The sequence below is a fragment of the Rhinoraja longicauda genome, chromosome 5 (assembly GCF_053455715.1).
Source record: "Rhinoraja longicauda isolate Sanriku21f chromosome 5, sRhiLon1.1, whole genome shotgun sequence".
In the NCBI taxonomy this organism is placed as follows: Eukaryota; Metazoa; Chordata; class Chondrichthyes; order Rajiformes; family Arhynchobatidae; genus Rhinoraja; species Rhinoraja longicauda.
In genome coordinates, this window is record NC_135957.1 from 50,497,125 (window position 1) to 50,522,914 (window position 25,790).

The 25,790-nt window shown below is 39.8% G+C and overlaps 1 protein-coding gene across 3 annotated transcripts in view; it reads right to left on the reverse strand.

The window, feature by feature from the left end:
* Positions 1–1,068: 1,068 nt before the first annotated feature.
* Positions 1,069–25,790, reverse strand: part of moxd1 (monooxygenase, DBH-like 1) — a 107,940-nt gene continuing 83,218 nt past the window's right edge. For all 3 annotated transcript variants that reach the window (XM_078400159.1, XM_078400161.1, XM_078400158.1), the window contains 8 exons: positions 22,276–22,455; positions 20,431–20,533; positions 11,557–11,723; positions 10,138–10,329; positions 9,311–9,370; positions 7,646–7,788; positions 6,028–6,196; positions 1,069–1,303 (listed from right to left, as the gene is read on the reverse strand). In XM_078400159.1, the coding sequence (XP_078256285.1) occupies positions 1,148–1,303; positions 6,028–6,196; positions 7,646–7,788; positions 9,311–9,370; positions 10,138–10,329; positions 11,557–11,723; positions 20,431–20,533; positions 22,276–22,455 (1,170 nt within the window). In that variant the 3' untranslated portion in view covers positions 1,069–1,147. The remainder of the gene's footprint in view (positions 1,304–6,027; positions 6,197–7,645; positions 7,789–9,310; positions 9,371–10,137; positions 10,330–11,556; positions 11,724–20,430; positions 20,534–22,275; positions 22,456–25,790) is intronic.

The following is a 25,790-nucleotide window of genomic DNA, read 5'->3' on the forward strand; positions in this document are numbered from 1 at the left end:
CTATGTCAATCAATCCTTTAATCACAAAGATCAGAAATGGAGAAGTCAGCTAATGATTGCATAATTTTCAATGCAAATTGCAGCAGCCCATACCCATAAGCAGCATAGCATAAACAAGATTCACTTATGAGCTGAGATAGTTTGGTTTATTGTCATGTGTACAGTGAAAAGCTTTTGTTGCGTGCTATCCAGTCATGGAAATGTGACATTTGTGTCTCAAAAGTGCCAGGTAATTACCATTTCTAATAAGGTTAACCACCTCGACATTCACTAGAAACATGACTGGACTAGCCATGTAAATACCATGGTTAATAGTAGTTCAGACTGGGTATATGGGGGTGTATGACTTGCCTCTTGCCATCACAAAACCTTTCCACCATTTACAAGGCATAAATCAGGAGTGCGACAGTACTTACCCAGTCAAGTGAATGCAGCATCTAGGAAGAAAAGATCCAATTTAATGCTACCCCACCTTCAACATGCATTCCCTCCATCAATAGTGTAATGCCTATAATTTACAAAATATACTGTAATTATTTGCCCCTGGCTACTCTCACAGCAGCAACCCCCTACCCCTAAATCTTTACTGGAAAAGGAACAGGAAACAGGTGTATTGAACATCACCACCAGTACTTTGCTCTCCAAGTAACATGCTATCCTCACTTGGAAATATGGGCAGGTCCTCCATATTGGAATTCTTTAGTCAGCATCTTCAGTGTAACCAGAACAGTTGAAAGCTGGGTCTCACCACCATCTTCTTGAGGTCAATAACTGTTGGTCTTGAGTGGAGTCAAAATCTCTCATAATGAATAAACAAATAATAACATAAATAAATGTCAGGGACTGATGCCTCTCAATAATGTTTTGGTTTTGTCAAGCAACATTTAATATACTGCTGTGGAACATATTGTAATGGCGATTTCCAAGTTAGCTGAGAGGATCATGACAGGCAGGATTTGTATCTTGAGAGCAGGTACTGTTGCAATCTTTTGCAGGTCATATTGAAATTATTGAGCACAGTTTTCATAATGTATAAATGTTTTTATTGAAAAGAATGGTCTTGCATGGTGATAGTGCAAATTCATTCTCAGCATAAAAATTGTTTAAATATGAAAATATCCAATACATATAAGTTTACATAAATGAATTACATTCCTGTAGTAAGAACAGCACCTAAAGTTAGTGAAAGAGCTATAGAGAGTGGATCAAGAAACTGACAAGTTGTCCGACAGGTGACCGACTGTGATTCCAATTTTGGTTCCCAAGGCTTTAATGCTGGTGGTAATACTGGTATGCCATTTACCTGTTAATGGAAAGTATTCTTTTCAGATTTATGATCATGGAAAAAGTGTCTTATGCTCATCCTAACAGCAATATTTTGGCCACAAAGACGATGCAATTATTTCTGCAAGGTCCACTAAGAAGGTAGAACAATAATAAGGCCAAGGATAATAATTAAACAGGATTCTATGAATTATCTTCCACATCTGCATGTTCCAATGGAAGAAAATGTTTATGATAATCTAACATTTGTACGATAATTCCTGTATGCTGTCGCATCTGGTTGGCAGCAGTAATGTTCGCTCATACTCTTATTTTATTACTGAGTTCTATTGCTTTGATATTAGAATATTCAAACCATGGTAATCAATTCATTTTCATTAATTTAGGTTTACTGAATGATACAAAACTGGAATAACCAAAGCATTAAACTCCCTCTTAAATATAGCCAATGAACTGGCCTCAACTACCTTCTGTGGCAGAGAATTCCACAGATTCACCACTCTCTGTGTGAAAAAAAACATTCTCATCTCGGTCCTAAAAGACTTCCCCCTTATCCTTAAACTGTGACCCCTTGTTCTGGACTTCCCCAACATCGGGAACAATCTTCCTGCATCTAGCCTGTCCAACCCTTTAAGAATGTTGTAAGTTTCTATAAGATCCCCCCTCAATCTTCTAAATTCCAGTGAGTACAAGCCGAGTCTATCCAGTCTTTCTTCATATGAAAGTCCTGCCATCCCAGGAATCAATCTGGTGAACCTTCTCTGTACTCCCTCTATGGCAAGAATGTCTTTCTTCAGATTAGGAGACCAAACCTGTACGCAATACTCCAGGTGTGGTCTCACCAATGCCCTGTACAACTGCAGCAGAACCTCCCTGCTCCTATACTCAAATCCCCTTGCTATGAATGCCAACATACCATTCGCTTTCTTCACTGCCTGCTGCACCTGCATGCCTACTTTCAATGACTGGTGTACCACGACACCCAGGTCTCGTTGCATCTCCCCTTCTCCTAATCGGCCACCATTCAGGTAATAGTCTGCTTTCCTGTTCTTGCCACCAAGGTGGATAACCTCACATTTATCCACATTATACTGCATCTGCCATGCATTTGCCCACTCACCTAACCTATCCAAGCCACATTGCAGCCTCCGAGCATTGTCCTCACAGCTAACACTGCCCCCCAGCTTCGTGTCATCCGCAAACCTGGAGATGTTGCATTCAATTCCCTCGTCCAAATCATTAATATATATTGTAAATAGCTGGGGTCCCAGCACTGAGCCTTGCGGTACCCCACTAGTCACTGCCTGCCATTCTGAAAAGGACCCGTTTATTCCTACTCTTTGCTTCCTGTCTGCCAGCCAGTTCTCTATCCACATCAATACTGAACCCACAATACCGTGTGCTTTAAGTTTGCATACTAATCTCTTATGTGGGACCTTGTCGAAAGCCTTCTGGAAGTCCAGATATAACACATCCACTGGTTCTCCCTTATCCACTCTACTAGTTACATCCTCGAAAAATTCTATAAAATTCGTCAGACATGATTTACCTTTCATAAATCCATGCTGACTTTGTCCAATGATTTCACCACTTTCCAAATGTGCTGCTATCCCATTTTTAATAACTGACTAGCATTTTCCCAACTACCGATGTTAGACTAACTGGTCTGTAATTCCCCGTTTTCTCTCTCCCTCCCTTTTTGAAAAGTGGGGTTACATTAGCTACCCTCCAATCCACAGGAACTACTCCAGAATCTAAAGAGTTTTGAAAAATTATCACTAATGCAGCCACTATTCTGGGGCTACCTCCTTAAGCACTCTGGGATGCAGCCTATCTGGCCCTGGGGATTTATCGGCCTTTAATCCATTCAATTTACCTAACACCACTTCCCGACTAACCTGGATTTCACTCAGTTCCTCCATCTCAATTGACTCCCGGTCCCCTGCTCTTTCCGGCAGATTATTTATGTCTTCCTTAGTGAAGACAGAACCAAACTGGTTATTCAATTGGTCTGCCATGTCCCTTGTTCCCCATGATCAATTCACCTGTTTCTGACTGCAAGGGACCTACATTTGTTTTAACTAATCTTTTTCTCTTCACATATCTATAAAAGCTTTTGCAGTCAGTTTTTATGTTCCCTGCCAGTTTTCTTTCATAGTCTATTTTCCCTTTCCTAATTAAGCCCTTTGTCCTCCTCTGCATTTCTCCCAGTCCTCTGGTAGGCTGCTTTTTCTTGCTAATTTGTACGCTTCATCTTTTGTTTTGATACTATCCCTAATCTCCCTTGTTAGCCACGGATGCACTACCTTCCCTGATTTGTCCCTTTTGCCAAACTGGGATGAACAATTGTTGTAGTTCATCCATGCGGTCTTTAAATGCCTTCCATTGCATATCCACCGTCAACCCTTTAAGAATCAATTGCCAGTCTATCTTGGCCAATTCACGTCTCATGCCCTCAAAGTTACCTTTCTTTAAGTTCAGAACCGTTGTTTCTGAATTAACTAAGTCACTCTCCATCCTAATGAAGAACTCAACCATATTATGGTCACTCTTGCCCAAGGGGCCACACACATCAAGACTGCTAACTAACCCTTCCTCATTACTCAATACCCAGTCTAGAATAGCCTGCTCTCTCGTTGGTTCCTCTACATGTTAGTTTAGAAAACTATCCCGTATACATTCCAAGAAATCCTCTTCCTCAACACCTCTGCCAATTTGATTCACCCAATCTATATGTAGATTGAAGTCACCCATTATAACTGTTTTACCTTTGTTGCACGCATTTCTAATTTCCTGTTTGATGCCATGCCCAACTCTACTACTACTGTTAGGTGGCCTGTACACAACTCCCACTGGCGTTTTCTGCCCCTTAGTATTTTGCAGCTCTACCCATATCGATTCCACATCCTCCAAGCTAATGTCCTTCCTTTCTATTGCATTAATCTCCTCTCTAACCAGCAACGCTACCCCACCTCCTTTTCCTTTCTGTCTATCCCTCCTGAATATTGAATATCCCTGGATGTTTAGCTCCCAGCCTTGGTCACCCTGGAGCCATGTCTCCGTAATCCCAACTATATCATATTCATTAATAACTATCTGCACATTCAACTCATCCACCTTATTACAAATGCTCCTTGCATTGAGACACAACGCCTTCAGGCTTGTTTTTACAACACTCTTACCCCTTATACAATTATGTTGAAAAGTGGCCCTTTTTGATTTTTGCCCTGGATTTGTCTGCCTGCCACTTTTACTTTTCAACTTGCTACCTATTGCTTCTACCCTCATTTTACACCCCTCTGCCTCTTGCTCCCATCCCCCAGATAATGCCAAAATTCAGCAACTTATATTTTCCTCTTGCTCACATTGCTTAACACTTTTTCAATACAAAAGAATAGCGAGGGCTACACTGAGGATCAGCCATGTTTTAATGGGAGTCTGGTCCTGGGAGTAGGTGCTGGTTTCTGCTTGAACTGTTACATTCTCAATGCTGCAGTAATAGGGATGAAGGTATTCTCATTGTGGCTTTGAAATTGGATTTCAGAATTCTGTATCACTATCATGCTAATACTGGAATATCAGTAACAGCTGTCATCAAAGCAGACCCACAGACGAACAAATGGATGATTTCATGCTATCCTGCCGAATCTTCCTTTCTAAATACATGTTTGCATAATCTCTCTATGACCAAGTGGATTTCTGCCATTTGATGAGGTTTCCTCCTATAAAGATGTGCTGGGAGGTTAAGTAGCTACAATAAATTAGTTTGGTCAATGCAATTGGCAAAATAATCAAAATAGATGAGTAAGTGAGAGAGAATACATTGCAGGGAAAATAAGAAATGGTGGAATGGACCTGATGGGCTGATTGGCTATCACTTGCATTGTAATAAGTGTTTTCACTGAAATATATAACATTCTTATGGAACTTAACATGATAAATTGAGAGGTGATTTGTTTCCATGGCTGCAGTGCAAGATCAGAAACTTCAAAACAGAGATAAGCCTGTCAGAACAGATGAGCAGAAATGTCTTCATCCAAAATGTATGGGTGAATTCATTATTACCAGAGGGCTACGGAGGTTACGTCACCAAGAATATTGCTTGATTTTTATTAATATATTAAGGAAATAATGTAAAGGGCATGGGGTTAGTGTAGGAAAGTGACACCAAGGGAAGAGATCAACCATGATCTTATGGAATGGTAGAACAGGAATAAGAGGACCCGACATGTCAATAGCAGATGCTCCTCAATCAAATATATCCTTCTCAAACTCCTGTTGAAAAGTAAGACCCTCTGCTAAAGTGTATATCATATCCCATTTCCATAAAGATAGGTAAAGTTTCTGAACTTGATACTCCACAACCAAACTCATTTTGGTGTCAAATAGTTTGCATTCTTTCCTTTCTAACCTCTGTCCCCCCACTTATAGAACATCTTTAGGTTTTTGTTTTGTCTGTCAAATTTATTCAACAATATGCATTGTTTACTAATGTACATTTTAAATTTCTTTGCACCTATTATTTTAATCCTTCTGCTGTTGAACTCTTCATAATTATCATAGGCTTCTATGACTTTATCCTGCCACATTTATTCCTTGTGTACATGGAGATCCAGAGATGGGAGATTCCCCTGGAAAGATTGGACATTGATTTACCTTCCAAATAGCTGCTTCCAGTCCACATTTACTAAATTCTAAACTCAATTAAAGTGATAATTAAAATTTAATAATGCCATTACTCACCTGCCATTCCCGTTGATCATGTTTAGCACATCGAATGTTCATCTCAATTCCATGTACTAGGTTGTTGAATTCCCTTCCTTTCTTCCTCGACCATCTAAATTTATTCATGGCTTCAGTGAAGGAAAGATTCTTGTACTTCTTCGGACTTTTTATGATAAATGGCCATGTCCTTAATGTAAGAAAAAACTGAACATGACCATAGCGCAAAGGCAATTAAAAAAAAAATTGCTATCTAGTTATATCATAATTCATATGATACATAACTTATTTATACTGAACATGTTGATATTCATTATCTATTTTATTAATTTGATATGTAAAATTAGCTTAGTTTAGTGATACATCATGGAAACAGGCCATTTGAGTCCTCGCTAACCAACAATCACCTGCATACTAGTTCTATGTTATCTCACTTTAGCATCCAACACACTAAGAAAAATTAGAGGCCTATTAACCTACAACAAACCTGCATGTCTTTGGAATGTGGGAGAAAACCAGAGCACCTGGAGAAAACCCACTTGGTCACAAGGAGAATGTGCAATCTCTGTACAGACAGCACCCATAGTTAGAATCGGACCCAGGTTTCTCACACTAAGGCAGCAACCCTTCTGCACCAATTACCAGGCACCTATTTACATTAATCCAATTTTGCTGTTTTCTCCCAAATTCATATTAACATTCACCAAGTTCTTCCACGCACTAGAGGTACAATGGTCAATTACCCTACCAACCTGCATGTCTTTGAGATGGGGAAGGAAACCCCCAAACTACACATAAGCAGTGCTTGAGTTACAAGATCAAACCCATGTTCTATGAATTCCAATATGTTTTAATTCAAAGAGGAATCTTCTACATGCAAAGTCAAAAGTTTTCCAATGTTCCAAATGAACATGTTCATGAAGAATGAAGAAAGTTTGTCAGGCAACATCTTCACCTTCCAACTGCATCTTCTTTGTTTAGTTTTTGTTAAGTCATCCTCTTTGTTAAGTCACTCCTCAACTTACGCAATATGTGACTTGCATAAACTCGCACTTACATAAACAATTCTGGCAGATTATAATTTCAACACTGAACAAGCATTTAAATTTAGATCAGAAGCAAGCTGGCATGGCAGCTCAGAAGGCCACGCACTGCAGTAAGTGCCATAACAGCAAGATGGAACTCAAGCTGACAATGCTTACCCAGAAGGCCTCGGGTATAAGGCCACAAAAGTGCCCAACTGGACGCCACTGAGACAATAAATACTCTCAGTGGCGGACACGGAGTAGCTCAGTGGGCCAGGCAGCATATCTGGAGAATGTGGATAGGTGATGTTTTGGGTTGAGAACCTTCTTCCACTTTGAGTTTTTGTAGGCAATGATGGCAATCGTTATTTTGACTTGCGAAAATCTGACTTGTGTTAGGATTCACGAAACGTAACCCAAACCCAAGTCAGGGAGTGCCTGTGTACACACACATTCCTTGAGTTTATTCCTCAAAACATTGTTTTCTATTTTAAATTAGTAATATCATTTTTATGCTGTTCTTTACCAAAGATTTAATGGGCAGAAAAAGTTTGTACAATTAGCAATTAATAATGACATATTTATGCACTGTAGAATGATGGAAATACATTTACATGACTGGATGATAAATTTCTTTCACTCCAATAAATTTCAACTGTGGAGCTATTTCGGGAAGACTTTCACATCGGGAAAGATCTATTTTTGGGTAGTATAGTAAGTAAGACAAGCACATTTCATCTCTTGTACTTAGGCCACCCTGTAAAAGAACAAGAACATGTTTATTTACTCATTTGCCTCTTTTGAAAGGCACCCATGATAAACACTCTTATTAGAATTACTGCACTATTTAACAAATACAGCACAACAGACAAGACTAATCTTGCACCACTCTATATTTTCACATTAGCAATGTGCAACATAGCATTTTAACTGTCCATGGATTCCAAAATTTAAAAACGTGTTCTTCTAGTAATTTAAGTTATTGAACAACAGATACGAAAATTAAAATGGAGTGGGTGCTGAATTCAGTGACATTAATCTCTAAAATGTGCCACAGGTGATCTAAAAAAAGATGGACAAGTTAAGAAAATTCAGGCTGGGTTCCTCCTACATAAAAAAAAGCCCTGCGAAAATTGCAGATGTATGGGTATTAGATGTAGTTGAAGTAACTTGCAATTTTCTATGGATGTTTTAAAGTCCAGTGTTGGCAGCAACTTCAGTAGTGTCACCTTTTGTCGCTGCAATGCTTCTTCCCACAGAATCTACTGGGACAGGGTAAACTTCCAATTTAAACTCTCAAGATCAATTAAATATGAAGTAAATATTTTTTAATGATTTCAATGTTAGTTTAAACGTACTTAACGTTGTTAATGTTAACCTGGGTCCTGCAGGCAATTCTACCACTCACCTACACATGAAGGGCAACAGACCTCTCAGCACTCTGGCTGGGAAATGTGCTTGTTAAACCTGGCCCAAGAACAGCAGTCCCATCCAAATGAATGGGAGAAATTCCAGGTCTGATAAACAGTTGAACTGATCTCAGATATAAATTTCCATCTCTCATGGACTGCTGGAAGGAATGTAAATGGCAGGAAGTGGTAAGAAACAAGGCTCTTGTGTGGCCAGTGAACAAATGTTTGCTGAACTTCACATTTAAACTGTGATCTGGAAGTTCTTAACAGACAACTATTCAAATAGAGCAAAGCATTGGAGAAATTGCATGAGATTACATTGAATCCAAAAAAAAAGAAAATGTTAGAAAAACTTGGAGCAGGCAGCGTTCTTGGATAGAGAAACCGAGTGAACATTTCAATCCTGAAAGGTCATCCATCCAAAGTTCCTTGCAAATGTGATGTTATGTGAAGTTATCAGTGCAATTATGGCAACACATTGTCTTTCTAGAATGGTCCAGTGAAGACTATCACTAAAACTTTAAACAGACACCACTATCACCAGCCTGGCAATTACACCAGTTAGAAATAGGTGAGAACAAAATTTGAGTGAGAGTTTTGCGAAAATAAAAGCTATTAATAAAATGTTGCATTGTTTGGTTACCAGTCTAATTCACACATATTCACACTCTCTCACAATATGGAATGACTCAAACAGTATACAACATAGGTTGGACAATTTTCAAATACAAAAATAACATTGTCTTCTCATAAAACATTCATAACCAATCATCAATTTCGAAGTGAATTGGTACACTAAAAGACAAAACCACAAAAGACATGGAAACCGAAGATTGCATGTTTTTAAAATGTTATCTATTTTCCTACCCATGTCATATTCCTGCGTGATCTGGTGTTATATTCGCATTCAGTCACCAAACTATCACCCTGCAAGACATTTTAAGCACACTCAAGGTTAAGAGTTATAACAGATTAAAACATGCATGAAAAATGTACAGTTGATGCAAATCCATAATTTCCAAGTAAGATAGCTACATATTTTAAACTTTCAAGTATCCTTAGGCAAAAATAGAAACAAAGGTAGAGCTTATTTTCCTTTTACATGAGTTACACTATATTTTGGGCAATATGTAATAGAGATACTGTATATGGCATAATCATCAGTTGATCTGAAGAGAAACCACAAAGGGAAAAGCTGAATAGGGAAATTATAAATATGATGTCTGCAATGTGGCTTGTTTGATTTGGGCTGCTTGCTGATCAGTGATAAGTCTTTGAAAAAACAAAATTCTTCTTCTTCATTGATACATTTTGGATATTCAGACTTATTCAATTAGATATACAATTAGTGTACCTGTAAATTTTGATTAATTTTTGTCTTTCCATTATTCTTTTTGTTCAACAGATATGTGACATTAGTTACATACGGCTGCAGTCTCTGATGTAATGCCATGGCGATATGTGCACTGGCCCCAAAATGTTTCACTCTAATCACAAAACAAAACATACTTTGCAGCACCTTCCTGAACACTAATAATACCAACTACTCAGGCAAGACCTTCAGACAAGAGGCTCTTTGTTCACATTAATTATTTCTGTGTGGTTCTAAATATTTGGAGAATAATTCCATCAGCTCATTGCAATATGAAACAATGCCTGTACAGTGAAATATTTTTTTGAAAGTGCAAATGTACCGGCAGAAGAACTCTTTCCTCTTTCATGTAGCGGAATTCTTGAAAATTGAAGTCAAATTCATCATCGTATGCAAGGATAGGTTGCTCGACACTTTTTCTGAAATGTCGTATTCTCAGGGCTCGTCCTGCAAGATGCGAATGGAGAAGAACAGCAAATACATGGATCCCAGATGGCTTTTCCTCAGACAATGCCTGTGATTAAAAATAGTTTTCCTTCAAACAGGGAAAGTACCAACATCGAAAAAATAAATGCGTCTATTTGTATAAACTTCATGCCAATTTGTGCATTTTAATGCCCTGAATTTGCTACGATGACAATAACTAAAAAAGTATTCATAACAAGTATCTTTGTGGAGGCAGCAATTATTGTCTCTAAATGCTAATAGAGTTTAATTGTTGATGAGCAAGTCTGCACTGCACAATAAAAACTGGAGCTTTGAGTAAGTAAGAGCTATGCGAGTTTACAGAATCACAAACCAAACACTAATTATCTGGCTTTTGTTATTTTTTCTTCCCTTGCATAAAGAAAAAATGCCAGCAGAAATTGCAAGCAAGAAGTACTACTCTTCTAAAGCTACTGATAGATTGCACCAGAAAATATATTGTAGGATAACAAAAATAATCAGATGACATTCCAAAAAAAAACATAATTCCAATTTAGATAACCAAATGAATATAATGTAATTACTTTTTTCATTTCTGTTTGTTTTTTGGGAAATAATTCCATTATTTGCTGATAGTTACAATTTTGAACAAATAATTGGTATAACATGCTGGGTCAAACAAGAAGCCAGTGAAATGGTGCCAAGCCCTGAGGTAATGGGGTCTTGGCCTTCAGGTTATAATCAGGATCAAATGTACAAAATAAGTTTATTCTGTTTTAAATTTTGTTTTGAGATACAGTACATATGGTTTTGTGGAATTTTCAGTTTGTTTAAGGTTGATGTATGAACAATTTTCCACCAACCAAAATTAATTTACTCGAGAGAGAAATATATTTTGTACTAACCTAAATGTAATGCCAAAATATCAAAAAATATTTTGTGCTAATTCAGTATCACAAACATTTCATTGCACCACCACTTTGGTACAACAAAAAGTTATTTCACCCCAATTATATTATTAGGACAGAAAATCTGCAACTAAAAACACAGCTACATATCTCTTTAATGTCAGTTGCTACAAAAAGAACAATTGCATCATACAAATATAACAATTTTTTTGAAGAAGGATCCCAACTTAAAACATCATCTATCCATGACCTCCACAAATGGTACCTGATGTGCTGAGTTACTCCATCTCTCTGTGTTCTCTGCAAGATTCCAGCCTCTGCAGTTCCTTGTCTCTAACAAAGGGCCATTTTGATTCAGGATCAGTTTGGAAATAATGGAGAACTTATAAAACAATATAACAACTTACTTCTTGCAGGCATTCCATGCTGCAATGACCTTGTGAAATATAGTTTGGCATGTCAGGTGGTATCATGTGGTAAAGACTGACCCAGACACCAGTTTCAATAATTCCAGCATCATACTTCCTCAGCGTTGGTGTGTAGATCAGCTTTAAACCAGAGCTGTCTACATATCCTGCAGAGGTACAGAACGGTTAATCAGAGACTAAAATCCAAAAACTAACTTAATCTTATGAAAAAGAGACCCAGAATGGATATTATAATGTTTCAACAAAAGATTAATCTATTTTACACAGATACATATTGCTTATTAAATAACCTCACTCTTGATATCTGCATATGGTTTATATACAAACTAATGTTCTACAGCATCATGGTGCAAGGGCACAATGCATTATTTTTCTCGGTATATTCCTTAGGGCAGAGAATAATTTACTTTCCCTTCATTTCTGAAGAGTATAAGATGGCCACGTGCAAATTATTTTAATATGTAGCATTCATTACATACACAGGCACACATTTGAGCATACACAATCTCATGGACACAGACACATGAACCAACCCACCCCATGTCCTCAAGTACCACAACCCAATCTGACCCTCTCCTTTCAGACTCTTACCTTTCTCTACCTCACATCTATCTCCCTTCACTCTCTACTTTCCCTTCAGGCTCCCCCACTCACCAGCTGTTCACTGTCTCCAACAGTGACGTCATCCAGAGATTGCCATCTCTTTTTCTTTATAAAACTGTCACCCATCAGTTCAGTTCAACTTAGTTTATTGTTACATGTACTGAGGTACAATGGAAAGCTTTTTGCTAACCAGTCAGCAGAAAGACAATACATGATTACAATCATCCATTTACAGTGTAAAAATACATAAGGGAATAACGTTAGTGCAAGGTAAAGCCAGCAAAGTCCGATCAAAGATAGTCCGAGGGTCACCAATGAGGTGGACAATAGTTCAGGACTGCTCTCTGGTTGTGGCAGGATGGTTCAGTTGCCTGATAACAGCTGTTGGTTTGTCACCATGCTGCCACAAGCCTGGGATCTAGCCCAGAGCCTTCAGATCTTCCAGAAAATGGTCAGCAGTATCTTTAGCCACCTGTGGGATGCCATTGAGCTCTTCTGGTAATTCTACTTCAAGATGATCATCACAATCATCTTGTAAGAAAATAACTGCAGATGCTGGTACAAATCAAAGGTATTTATTCACAAAGTACTGGAGTAACTCAGCAGGTCAGGCAACATCTCAGGGGAGAAGGAATGGGTGACGTTTCGGGTGGAGAACCTTCTTCAGACCCTTCTTCAGTCCGAAGAAGGGTCTCGACCCGAAACGTCACCAATTCCTCTCCTGAGATGCTGCCTGACCTGCTGAGTTACCCCAGCACTTTGTGAATAATCACAATCATCTTGGTGCTAAAGAAAGACAAGATCTAATGGCTTAATGACTACTGTCCGGTAGCCTTGGCATCCACCATCATGAAGTGCTTCGAGAGGCTAATTATGGCACACATTAAATCCAGCCGATCAAGAAGTCTTGATCCACTGCAGTTCACCTACTGCTACAACAGGTCCATGGCTGTGCCATCTCCCTGGCCTTACACTCATCTCTGGAGCACCGGGGTAAAGAGAACACTTGCGTCAGACTCCTCACAGACTACAGGTCTGGTTTCAATACCATTATCCCAACTAAGGTCATCTCCACACTCGTGGAACATGGAATCAGCACTCCCCTCTGCAAATGGATCCTTGACTTCCTGACCAACAGACCACATTCTGATAGATGATAAATCATCCTCTGCAATAATCCTCAACACTGCGCCGAAGGGCCTGTATCCATGTTGTATCTCCAAACTAAACTAAACTTGGTGCCCTGCAAGGATTCGTTCTCAGTCCCCCCTACTATACTCCTTATACACTAATGACTGGGCAGCCAAATACTAATCCAACTCAATTTACAAGTTCGCAGACCACATCACTGTAGCCTTGGCAAGGCCACCAACATAAACAAGACTGAGTCTTATCCTTTACACTCTCTCTTCTTCCCTCTCCCATCAGGCAAGTACAGGTGTGAAAATGGATACCTCCAGATCCAGGGACAGTTTCTTCCCAGCTGCTCAAGCAACTAAACAGTCTGCTCACAGACTAGAGTGCAGTTCTGACCTCCAATCTATCTCATTAGAGACCATTTATCTTGCACTAAATGTTGTACCCTTTATCTGTACACTGTGCATGGCTTGATTGTAATCATGTGTAGTCTTTTTTTTGACAGATAGCCTGCAGCAAAAGCTTATCACTACCTCGGTACACGCGACAGTAACTAAACTAATTTCACCCACACTCACAAAATGTCCCCTTTCACTTCATGATAATGAAAATTTCTCACAGATGAAAGAAGATGTAAAAATCCAGATCATTAAACAATATTCCTAGAACTTTAAGACTAACTATCTGCTAAACCAAATGCACTAAAGGACCATTGAAAAATGACATAAGATTTCCCCTCATGGCACTTTTACTCACTATAAACCCATTCAGCCACAAAAAGATACATTTTATTCCAGTAAGGACTATAAAACTGATGCTAATCTATGTTCAATTCAATTAACATTTTTAACTATGCAAATTCAATTGCCTTTCAAAGGCAGTGTACCAATTTAAGCTGATCTAATACCGATTTGAATCTTGCTTTAGGACACTTGGCAATAAATAATCAATTACAACATTTTTTTCTGAAATAGTTAAAAAACTAACTGTATTGAAGTAATACACATGGTACTTCACAAATGTTTTTGAGAGTGATTAAGTGCACATATGCGCCCCAGATGCAGTCATCCAAATGAGATTTTTTTATACACTGCAATTCTTTTCAAAATATGTCAACCAAAGCTACACACTAAATTTAGACTAATTGAAAGATAGCGTGCCGTCTTTTTCAAAGGGCGAATTGAAAGTTCTTGATATAACCTGTCAAATAGCAACAAACTTGTGTGAAATTATCCAAAAACACATTCACACGTTACAAACTGTGAGCATAGCAATGCATACCATGCAAATGTGCATGCAAAAATGTCATATATAAATGAGGCTGGAACATATATGGTTTGTACGTGTTGCTGATGTAAGCATGTTGCACAACTACTATACTGCTGTGTTTACAGCTCTGTTATTCTGCTGCAAATAAGAATTTCATTGTTCAGTTTTGGCACACATGACAATGAAACATTTGTTGCAACCACACTTACTGACTTACAGTACATACAGACACACACATACATACTACAGCACAGGAATGGGCCCTTCTCTCCCGAGATGCTGCCTGACCTGCTGAGTTACTCCAGCATTTTGTGAATAAATCGATTTGTACCAGCATCTGCAGTTATTTTCTTATACTACAGCACAGGAATGGGCCCTTCTGCCCACAATGTATGTGCCGAACATGATGCCAAGTTAAACTAATCTCTCTCCCCTGTGCCCAACCTAGATTCGCACCTCCCTCCCCTTTCACCAACATTCCTTCCTCTAACTTCATAATTCGCAACTCTTCGATCCTTTTGTCTCAGAACTTCTGTTACTTCATCTCTGGCCTATATCCAACCATTTGCCTTTCAAAAATCCCCCTCATCTGTATCCACCTCCTCTCTTCCAGCTTCCTTATCACCCTCCCCCTCCCCCCAATCAGTCTGAAGAAGAGTCCCAACCCAAATTGTCACCTACCCATGTTTTCCAGGGAAGCTGCCTGACCCGCTGAGTTACTTCATGTCTTTTATTTGTAAACCAGCATCTGTGGTTCCTTATTTCTCAATTTTAACTTGGCCAACATATTAATCTCCAAAATATTTTCAACACCACTGGTCTTTGTCATAAAGGATTGAATTTAAGACTTTTGTCACCATCAAACTTTATTTTGGCTGCTGCAAGGTTATCGGAGAATCACCCATAGACTACTGAAATGAATACAGATCTGGTAATTGTTTTCACATTTTGAGGAGAAAACAAAGATATTTGATGGGGTTTACCAATCAATGTCTTTTTGGAACTTACTTGACAAATTTTCAGGCAAGAAGATATTTAACCAATGCAATAGTTTATTGATTGCTAACCTGCCACCTATTGATAATCAGTTGGAAGTTGGAAGATACAGTAAGAATCAGAGATGAAGGGAACAGTGTTTGATCACAGATTGGGACTACTGGTGATCCCAGTTATCAACTGGGTCCTTAGTTTTTCCTCATATGAATCCAAAAGAACCTGTAAATGGCACCCGAAAGTCCATTCTCCAGGAAACGGAAGTCCAGGAGAATTTAAGAGCACAATGTCTGTGTCAAGCATGATGCAAAGACCAACTCTCACCTGCCTGCACATAATCCATATCCCTCCATTTCCTGTATGTTCATCTGCCTATTCAAAAATCTCATAAGTGCTACCATTATAACTGTCTCGACCACCAACCCCAGCAGTGTGTTCTACGCACTCACCACCTTCAGTATAAAAAACGTGCCATGCACATCTCCTTTAAACGTCACCTCTCTCACCTAAAAGCTATGCTTTTCCATTCTGGGATAAAGGTTCTGACTGTCTGCCTTATCTACGCCTCATAATTTAAAAAAAAAACTTCAATCAGGTCTTCTGGCATTTCAGGGAAAATAATCCAAGCCTGTCCAACCTCTCCTGTAGCTAACACCCCGAATCCAGGTGCCATTCTAGTAAACCTCCTCTACACCCCTTCCAAAGCCTCCACATCCTTCTTGTATTGGGGTGACCAGAACTGCATGCAATGCTTCAAATGTGGCCTAATCAAAGTCCTATGAAATATAGGATGTAGTTTTAGAAACATAGAAAATAGGTGCAGGGTAGGCCATTCAGCCCTACGAGCCAGCACCGCCATTCAATATGATCATGGCTGATTATCCAAAATCAGTACCCCGTTCCTGCTTTTCCCCCCCATATCCCTTGATTCCGATACCATTTTCTATATGGCTTTGAATTAGGAGGTACCATATGGCACAATATGGTAAGCAGCGGGTTACATAGATAGTGAGCGAGGTGAAAAGACCACAGTCACCGGAGTCCAGTTTGAGGAAACATGAGATAATTGACGGGGTAGATCTTGACGGGCAGGACATTCCTCTGTAAGTGAACCTAGGGGTCATTGTTTAAAAGTGATCAAATTAGAGATAAGATAATCATTTTGTGTTTCCTGATCTCAGGTCAATGAACATTTACATGATAAGACACAAAATGCTGGAATAATTTAACTTCACTCTGACAATGGAGGAGGCCCAGGACAGAAAGGTCACTGTGGGAATGGGAGGGGGAATTAAAGTGTTTAGCAATCAGGAGATCAGGCAAGTTTAGGCGGACTGAGTTAAGGTGTTTCAGCAAAATGATCGCCGAGCCTGCGCTTGGTCTTGCCAGAGCGGGGACAGGGTCCCACTAATCATCACCTTTCACCCCATCAGCCGTCGCATACAGCACATAATCCTCTGACATTTTCACAACGGGATCCCATCACTAGTCACATCTTACCATCTCCACCCCTTTCTGCTTTCCACAAAGACCTTTCCCTCTGCAACTCCCTGGTCAACTCGCCCCTTCGCACCCAAACCTCACCTTCCCAAGTACTTTCCCCTGCAATCGCAGAAGATGCAACACCTGTCCCAAAACCTCCCCCCTCGACTCCATCCAAGGACCCCCAACTGTCAGGTGAGACAGAGGTTCACTTGCACCTCCTCCAATCTCATTGACTGTATCCGCTGTTACATCCGCTGGACTACTATATATCTGCGCGACCAAGCGCAGGCTCGGCGATCGTTTCGCTGAACACCTCTGCTCAGTTTGCCTAAACCTGCCTGATCTCCTGGTTACTAAACACTTTAAATCCCCCTCCCTTTCCCATAGTGACCTTTCTGTCCTGGGCCTCCTCCATTGTCAGAGTGAAGCACAGCGCAAATTGGAGGAATACCTCATATTTCGCTTGGGCAGGTTATACCCCAGTGGTATGAATATTGACTTCTCCGACTTCAAGTAACGCTTCCTTTTCCTCTCTCTCCATCTCCTCCCCCTTCCCAGTTCTCCGACCAGTCTGACTGTCCTCGATTACATTTTAATCTCTGTTTGCTTTGTTATCTTCTCCTGGCTAACAATGATTTATTTTACATTCTCCTTGATCATCCCCTTTATCTCATTTTCATACCTTACACTTCCTTATCCCTGTATCTCCTTCTCCCCTGACTATCAGTCTGAAGAAGGGTCACCCATTCCTTCTATCCAGAGATGCTGCCTGTCCCGCTGAGTTACTCCAGCATTTTGTGTCTATCATGTAAATGTTCATTGACTTTGGATCAGGAAAGACAAAACATTTTCTTGAAATACGTGCAAAGAAATATTGCACACAAAAAATCACTAAATACTAACACACAATCAGAAAGAAAGAAAATTAAATCAAAAGCATTTTTGTGTACCAGTATGGCTTAGAAATCACTTTGTCAAAGAACTGAAAGACAGCCCAGAAGAGAGACCCAAAATGCTGTAGTAACACAGGGAGTCGGGCAGCATCTCAGGAGAAAAGAGCAAACTGCCCGTGTAATTGGAACAAAATGCGCACTTTTGAAAGGCAAGGAGCGATGATATGGGCATTAAGTTCCAAGATTAACAAATAACTAGTGAGCCAGGTCATTTAGTAATCAACTATGTATGTGGAGCAGGACCTGTACTAGCCAATGCACAGCATTGTGTTGTGTACAAAAACATAAGCTATCTGCATGTCTAAAAATCAATGCCCAGAAAAAAATGATAAAGACATCAGAATTGTCTGTTTATGTGGTTTACACACAACAATTTTCCTTTTGGGTAATAAATCCCACAACAACCAGAAACCTTTGAATTCACTTTGCCCCCAAAAAATGAATAAAGGCTTGGCCAAGTTATGAGTCATTAGGTTTTTATAAACTACAGATATTGTTTCTTTATTTCAAAGCATATCCTACTCAGACTGAGGAAATAGAGAGCATATGCAAGGTGCACAATGGGAGAGAAAAGCAGTAAAATAAAGAGTGGTTTATTTTTATTTGATTAGGTCCATTGTAATTTTATTTATTGTTGCCAGTGATGAAGGGATTGTTTCGTGGCTATAGAAAAATATTTTAACTTTGAAGCTCAAAGTTAACAGATCGGCAATCTATTGCTGATTGTTGCAGCAAATTATGATCAGTCTAATGGGTAGATTGCTCAGATTTTTCAATAATTAAACAATTATATTGGCATATAATCTACCTTCTACAGTTGTACCGGGCCCTGGTGAGACTGCACCTGGAGTACTGTGTGCAGTTTTGGTCTCCAAATTTGAGGAAGGATATTCTTGCTATTGAGGGCGTGCAGCGTAGGTTCACTAGGTTAATTCCCGGAATGGCGGGACTGTCGTATGTTGAAAGGCTGGAGCAATTAGGCTTGTATACACTGGAATTTAGAAGGATGAGGGGGGATCTTATTGAAACATATAAGATAATTAGGGGATTGGACACATTAGAGGCAGGAAACATGTTCCCAATGTTGGGGGAGTCCAGAACAAGGGGCCACAGTTTAAGAATAAGGGGTAGGCCATTTAGAACGGAGATGAGGAAGAACTTTTTCAGTCAGAGAGTGGTGAAGGTGTGGAATTCTCTGCCTCAGAAGGCAGTGGAGGCCAGTTCGTTGGATGCTTTCAAGAGAGAGCTGGATAGAGCTCTTAAGGATAGCGGAGTGAGGGGGTATGGGGAGAAGGCAGGAACGGGGTACTGATTGAGAGTGATCAGCCATGATCGCATTGAATGGCGGTGCTGGCTCGAAGGGCTGAATGGCCTACTCCTGCACCTATTGTCTATAAGCTATCTGAGTACTTCATATTTTCATGCATACCTGATTACAGGTTGTTAATGGGAGGTGAAATGTGATAGGTGGTTTTGTGGTTTTTGTTCAGACTTTGGCTGCAGTTTCAAATTTCTGAGGTTAATCAGACTTGTCTCTGAATTACATGTTAAAGAATAATCAGTTTTTGCCTTGGTAATAAATAAACAACTGAATTATATTGCTTTGCTGTTATTGGGGATTTAAAATGAGTTATTAGTTGAATTAGGAAAGATAGGATTCACTATTACATCAAAAATCATAATCTTAATCATAATCTTAACCTTAATTAATCATTTGAAAAATAGCTCAGATATTTTAATATATTAAAGATTGAAAAGACTAGGCTTGTATTCACTAGTTTAGAAGGATGAGAGGGGATCTTATAGAAACATATAAAATTATAAAAGAACTGGACAAGCTAGATGCAGAAAAAATGTTCCCAATGTTGGGCGAGTCCAGAACCAGGGGACATAGTCTTAGAATAAAGGGGAGGCCATTTAAAACAGGTGAGAAAAAACTTTTTCACGCAGAGAGTTGTGAATTTGTGGAATTCTCTGCTACAGAGGACAGTGGAAGCCAAATCACTGGATGGATTTAAGAGAGAGTTAGATAGAGCTCTAGGGGCTAGTGGAATCGAGGGATATGGGGAGAAGGCAGGCACGGGTTATTGATTGGGGACGATCAGCCATGATCACAATGAATGGCAGTGCTGGCTCGAAGGGCCGAATGGCCTCCTCCTGCACCTATTTTCTATGTTTCTATATGTTTTTTTACTAGAAAATATCACCATCAATTATGAATGGTAATTCAGAATATTAATATTGTAGTAAAAAATTGTTTTAAATTAGAGACATATTAGAGACACAGGTTTTTATGTCTTTGAAATCATTTTGTTTTGTAACAAATAAAACAGGAACACACAAAGAGTAAAACAATCTATGCAACATACAAATGACAATTCAGCCACACTTTATTTGGAGAAAGTGCTCCTACCTTGTTGAAAGCCTGGGTTATCATAATGAACTTCCATCAACACATACGTGGGATCACCTGAGGTTCCAAGTGAAAGTCCAACGTCAGGAGGAAAGGAAAATCCCTGTAGTCGTTAGACAGGAAAAAAAAAATCTAAAACTATGGTTACTTGAGGACAGTATTATTGTACATAAATGTAAAAATACAATTTATGGAGCTTGGTTTTTATTATGCTAAAATCACTTTAAAATTAGTCAGGAAAGATTGGGAAAACATTACAGAGAAACTGGTCAATAACTTCCTCCAGCACTGTAAATTCCTCACATAAAAAGTAACATACTACCCTGGTACAAAATCTTTCGGCCCACCTAGACCAATCAGCGATCAGCATACATTAGTACCAACCTACACATTAGGGACAATTTACAATTTTTACAGAAACCAATTAACTTACCAACCTGCAAGTCATTGGAGTGTGGAAGGAAACCAGAGCACCCAGAAAAAAAAACATGCGGTCACATGGAGAATGGACAAACTCTGTACAGACAGCACCCGTTGTCAGGATCAAACCAGGGTCTCCGGCGCTGTAAGGCAGCAACTCTACTGCTGCACCTACATATCTATTTAAAGAACACTATGCGTTTGTAGTATAATAAGTATAGCTATTTACCAAAAGCTATAGTAAAGTATAATATCTTTGATTATACATTGAGCTTGCCCACCAAGTTAGACATAAGCTGACACCCTGTCACCAGAAACTATTATTGTTGAAATCTGCTTTGTTATATTTCCTTCTTAAAACAAACTCAGCTTTAAGTTTTCCATTTAGAATCGATTGACTCATCAGCTTAGTATAATTGTGGCTGTTCATTTCGCTATAACAACAGAGATTTGTAGCTATGATGTCTTCTGTTCCTTTGGAGCACGGAAAAAGGTTGTTCTATCAAAGATTAGATGGAGAAATCTCTTTTAATTTCTGAACATCATATTAGGCATGACTTGAGATTTAGTGAGAATGTTTTGGATTTTAGTTGAAGGGAGAAGGAGGAATTCTTCAGATCTGTTGGCAGCATTTGGGAAAAGAGCTCACAGAAAAGTCCGAATTTACTTAGAGGCTACATGCGGTCACCTTGGTCTTGCCAGAAATCATGCTGTATATATTTTTTGTGTAACAGCAATAGTTTCTGCATTTGTGGTGTTTGAGTAATGAACTTGCATTTATATAACAAATGCTCGTCTTAACCATGAGGAAACATATGACTAACTCAATTTGTTTAATGATTTTTATCGTTGACTTGACTGTGGGGAATATATACCAGTTCAGGAGACCATGGTATGTATGACGATTTAAGAGCAACTTTTACCGAGCATGCTCTGGCAAGGTAAGCAAAAACTGACCAGGTTTTGAGTGCAAAGAAAATCCAAGTCTGGGAAGTCTCTTCTGATGAAGAAATTTGTTCACAAGGCAAACATGATGTTGCTATAGTAACATACTGGAAAACTCTGGTCAACAAATGTGAAGATAGAAGGATAGAAGATAGAAGATAGAAGGTTTCATTGCATCTTTGCAGGATTGAAATTTGAGTAATAAACCTAGTGCATCTTTATGTGCTAGGTTTGTTGCTACTTCATTTTATGCCAACTACGGGTGCATTACTACACGAAACGGCACCAAAATTAAACAATTCCAAATGAGCTAGAATTAATCACATTTGTTACATTTTTCACCTCTTAGAACGTGACAATTTAATTAAAATACTGTAGCATAGAGACTAAACAGTTTTCAATAAATATGAAGCTTTGATTTCACATATCTGAAGAATTTGCAATTAAATAAATGAACATGCCACAACAATGAGGACCTACCTGTCCTCCGATTGCCCATGCCATCACGATACTTTCACAATATAAAAAATCATCTGGCATATTGGAATGGTAGCATTCATGTCCAATGTCAAGGGCACTATCATTCAAGCTGTTGTGGCACTGATAAAGGAGAATATGATGTACCAAATGTTCATGCCCTTTCTGAATTATAGGATCAACCTGTAAATATATGCATTAAAGCAAACAGAAGACAGTAAGTAGTCTTATAACAATGCAGAAGTAAACTTCCTTTCCCTTGATTTCCCTATTATGTAATTATTTATGAGACCCAACAAATTAACATATACTGTTATTCAATAATCTATGGAAAAAAAACAAATCTATAAACAGTCATGAAGATAAGATCCAACTGTCCATTGTAGGCCTTGCACTTTGGATAAGCCCCAATTTGCTCAATTTCATTGTTAATTGGTAACATTTTAAATCATGAACCAAAACACTCCCATTTCAAGATTTTGGCCCAAATTTCTGATCATAAATTTGATAACCATTAATTCACATTAGAGCACTAATGGCAATTGGTTAATCGGAAAAGTATGTGAACTAGAAATTGAGCCACAAAGCAGTTTTCTTTAAAAGAACCTTGCTACTGAAAATCAATTCTATTAGAATGGAAAATAATAAATGTCTCTCGTTATCAAAAAGGGAAACAAAAAGCAGGAAACTAAAGACCAATTAGCTTAACAGCTTACAAAGGGAAAATGTTAAAAGGTATTGTTAAAGACATTATAAAATACAACTGAAAACAGGAGTTCCTTAACACATTGGATGTAGAGCCAGGGAGATGGCATCAGCCGTGGACCTGATGTGGCGGTAGGTGAACTGCAGTGGATCAAGGTTGCTTGATAAATTGGATTCTATAGCCAATTGCGCTCCATAACCAGCCTCTAAAAGCACTTCATGATGGTGGATGTCAAAGCCACTAGACAGTAGTTGTTAAGGCACAAATTCTTTCTTTTCTTTGGTACCAGGATGATAGTGGTCTTTCTGAAACAGGTGGGTACCTCAGAACGAAGTAAGGAGGGATTAAAGGTAAACACTCCTGCTAGTTGGTCCACGCAGTTCCTATGGATGTGGCCAGGGACTCCAATCAGGACAGTTGCTTTCTGTGGATTCACCCTCAGGAAGGCCGATCTAACTTCTGTAACAGTGACCCTGGGAAGAGGCACACTTGAGTCTGATGGGATGGATCAGACCTAGCATAGAGGTTCATCAGGTAGAGCTGCGCTATCACCAGCGATGATGCCTGAATTTGCTTTGCCGCCAGTTACAGTGTTCAGGCCATGCCACAGTCGGCGGGTGTCCCAATGATTATACTGAGACTCACTTTTGTATTGACTCTTGGCATTCTTGATGGCTTTGCGAAGATTATAGCGAGCTTCCTTATACCGCTCGAGATCGTCTGACTTGCATGCTGTGGACCTGGCCTTCACCCAGGAATGTACCTCTTGGTTGATTAATAGTTGGGCACATTTGGAATGTCTTCTTCGGCACGTACTCCTTGCTGATGAAGTCAGACACGGCAGTGGTGTACTCATTCAGGTTAATTGCAGTATCTCTGAATATGGACCAGTCCACTGATTTAAAGCAGTCTCTTAAGACATCATCCACATCTATGCTGACCTGCATTGAACAACTTTCTGCACCAGATCTTCCCCCTTCCTCCTGCAGGGAGGTGATCAGATTTCCTGAAATGTGACTGAGGAACGGTGCAGTAGTATGGATGTGTAGCAGTGGTCGAAGGTGTTCTGGCCCCAGGTGGAACAAGGGACATGCTGATAGTACTTTGGTAGTATGCCCTTGAGGTTGGCTTCATTGAAGTCTCCAGCTACAATGACCAGGACTTGGGGGTGTTTTGTCTCAAAGCTGTTGATAGCAGAGAACAGTTTATTCAGAACATGTGGCATCCCCATGGGGAGGGATGTAGTCGCTTGTCAGGATAGGGCGGCACGGTAGCGCAGCGGTAGAGTTGCTGCTTTACAGTGAATGCAGCGCCGGAGACTCAGGTTCGATCCTGACTACGGGTGCTGCACTGTAAGGAGTTTGTACGTTCTCCCCGTGACCTGCGTGGGTTTTCTCCGAGATCTTCGGTTTCCTCCCACACTCCAAAGACGTACAGGTATGTAGGTTAATTGGCTGGGTAAATGTAAAAATTGTCCCTAGTGGGTGTAGGATAGTGTTAATGTGCGGGGATCGCTGGGCGGCACGGACTTGGTGGGCCGAAAAGGCCTGTTTCCGGCTGTATATGATATGATATGATGATATGATATGATAGCGGAGCAGGTAGTACGGATGGCATCGCAGTCAGATATTCTAGGTCCGGGGAGCACACGCGCTGAGCACTCTGAGCATGTCTGAGCACCACAAGGTATAGATTAGAAAGCAGACCCCACTGCGTTTAACCTTGACTGAAGATGCCATACAGTCCATCCAGTGAAATATTTCTTTCTGTGAACGTGCTAACAAACTGAGCAAAACTCCTGTTTGTTTAGCACATGCAACAACATACAGTATAATCAGTCGCCAAAATTGAAATAAACAACAGAAGCCATGGACATCTGAGACCCTGTTTTCTCCCCATTTAAGAGATCCATGCCAACAATACCTATGGTTTTTTTCTATGTTACTATTATCCACATAGAATATTTTTTTAGTTATGTGGTTAACCTTAGTTTCTGGGGGGGAAAAATGTGCCTTAAAATCTGCTATTTGACCATTTTACTTTAAGGTTTTCTCCAAGTCACACATCATCCTGACTTGGAAATAAATCACCAATTCTTCACTGGTCTGAAGAAGGGTCTCGACCCAAAACGTCACCCATTCTTTCTCTCCTGAGATGCTGCCTGACCTGCTGAGCAACTTTCTGCACCGGATATTCCCCCTGCATTTTGTGATACCTTCGATTTGTACCAGCATCTGCAGGATATTCTAGGTCCGGGGAGCACGCGCGCTGAGCACTCTGAGCATGTCTGAGCATGTCTTCTGGGGTAGGGGTGACCTGTACAAAAGGGATGGGTTACACCTTAACAGCAGGGGGACCAACATTCTAGCAGGCAGGTTTGCTAGTGCTACAAGCGTGGCTTTAAACTAAGTAGTGGGGGGGAGGGGTTGACAAATTGGGAATATGGAGATGGAGTTAAAGGGGAAGCGAATACAGGAGAAACTGTAAAGGACTCTCGTATGAATGGGAAGGGAAGTTCTAGAAGGGATATGAGAGTAAGGTCAGGGCCAATTGTGACCGGTGTGAGAGGGGAGGTAAATACCGAAGTTAAAGTGTTGTATTTAAATGCGCGAAGTATAAGAAATAAAGTGGATGAGCTTGAGGCTCAGTTAGACATTGGCAAGCATGATGTTGTGGGAATCACTGAGACATGGCTACAAGAGGACCAGGGCTGGGAGCTGAATATTCAGGGGTACACAACGTACAGAAAAAACAGGCAGGTGGGAGAGGGGGCGGGGTAGCTCTGTTGGTAAGGAATGATCTTACCTGGTCT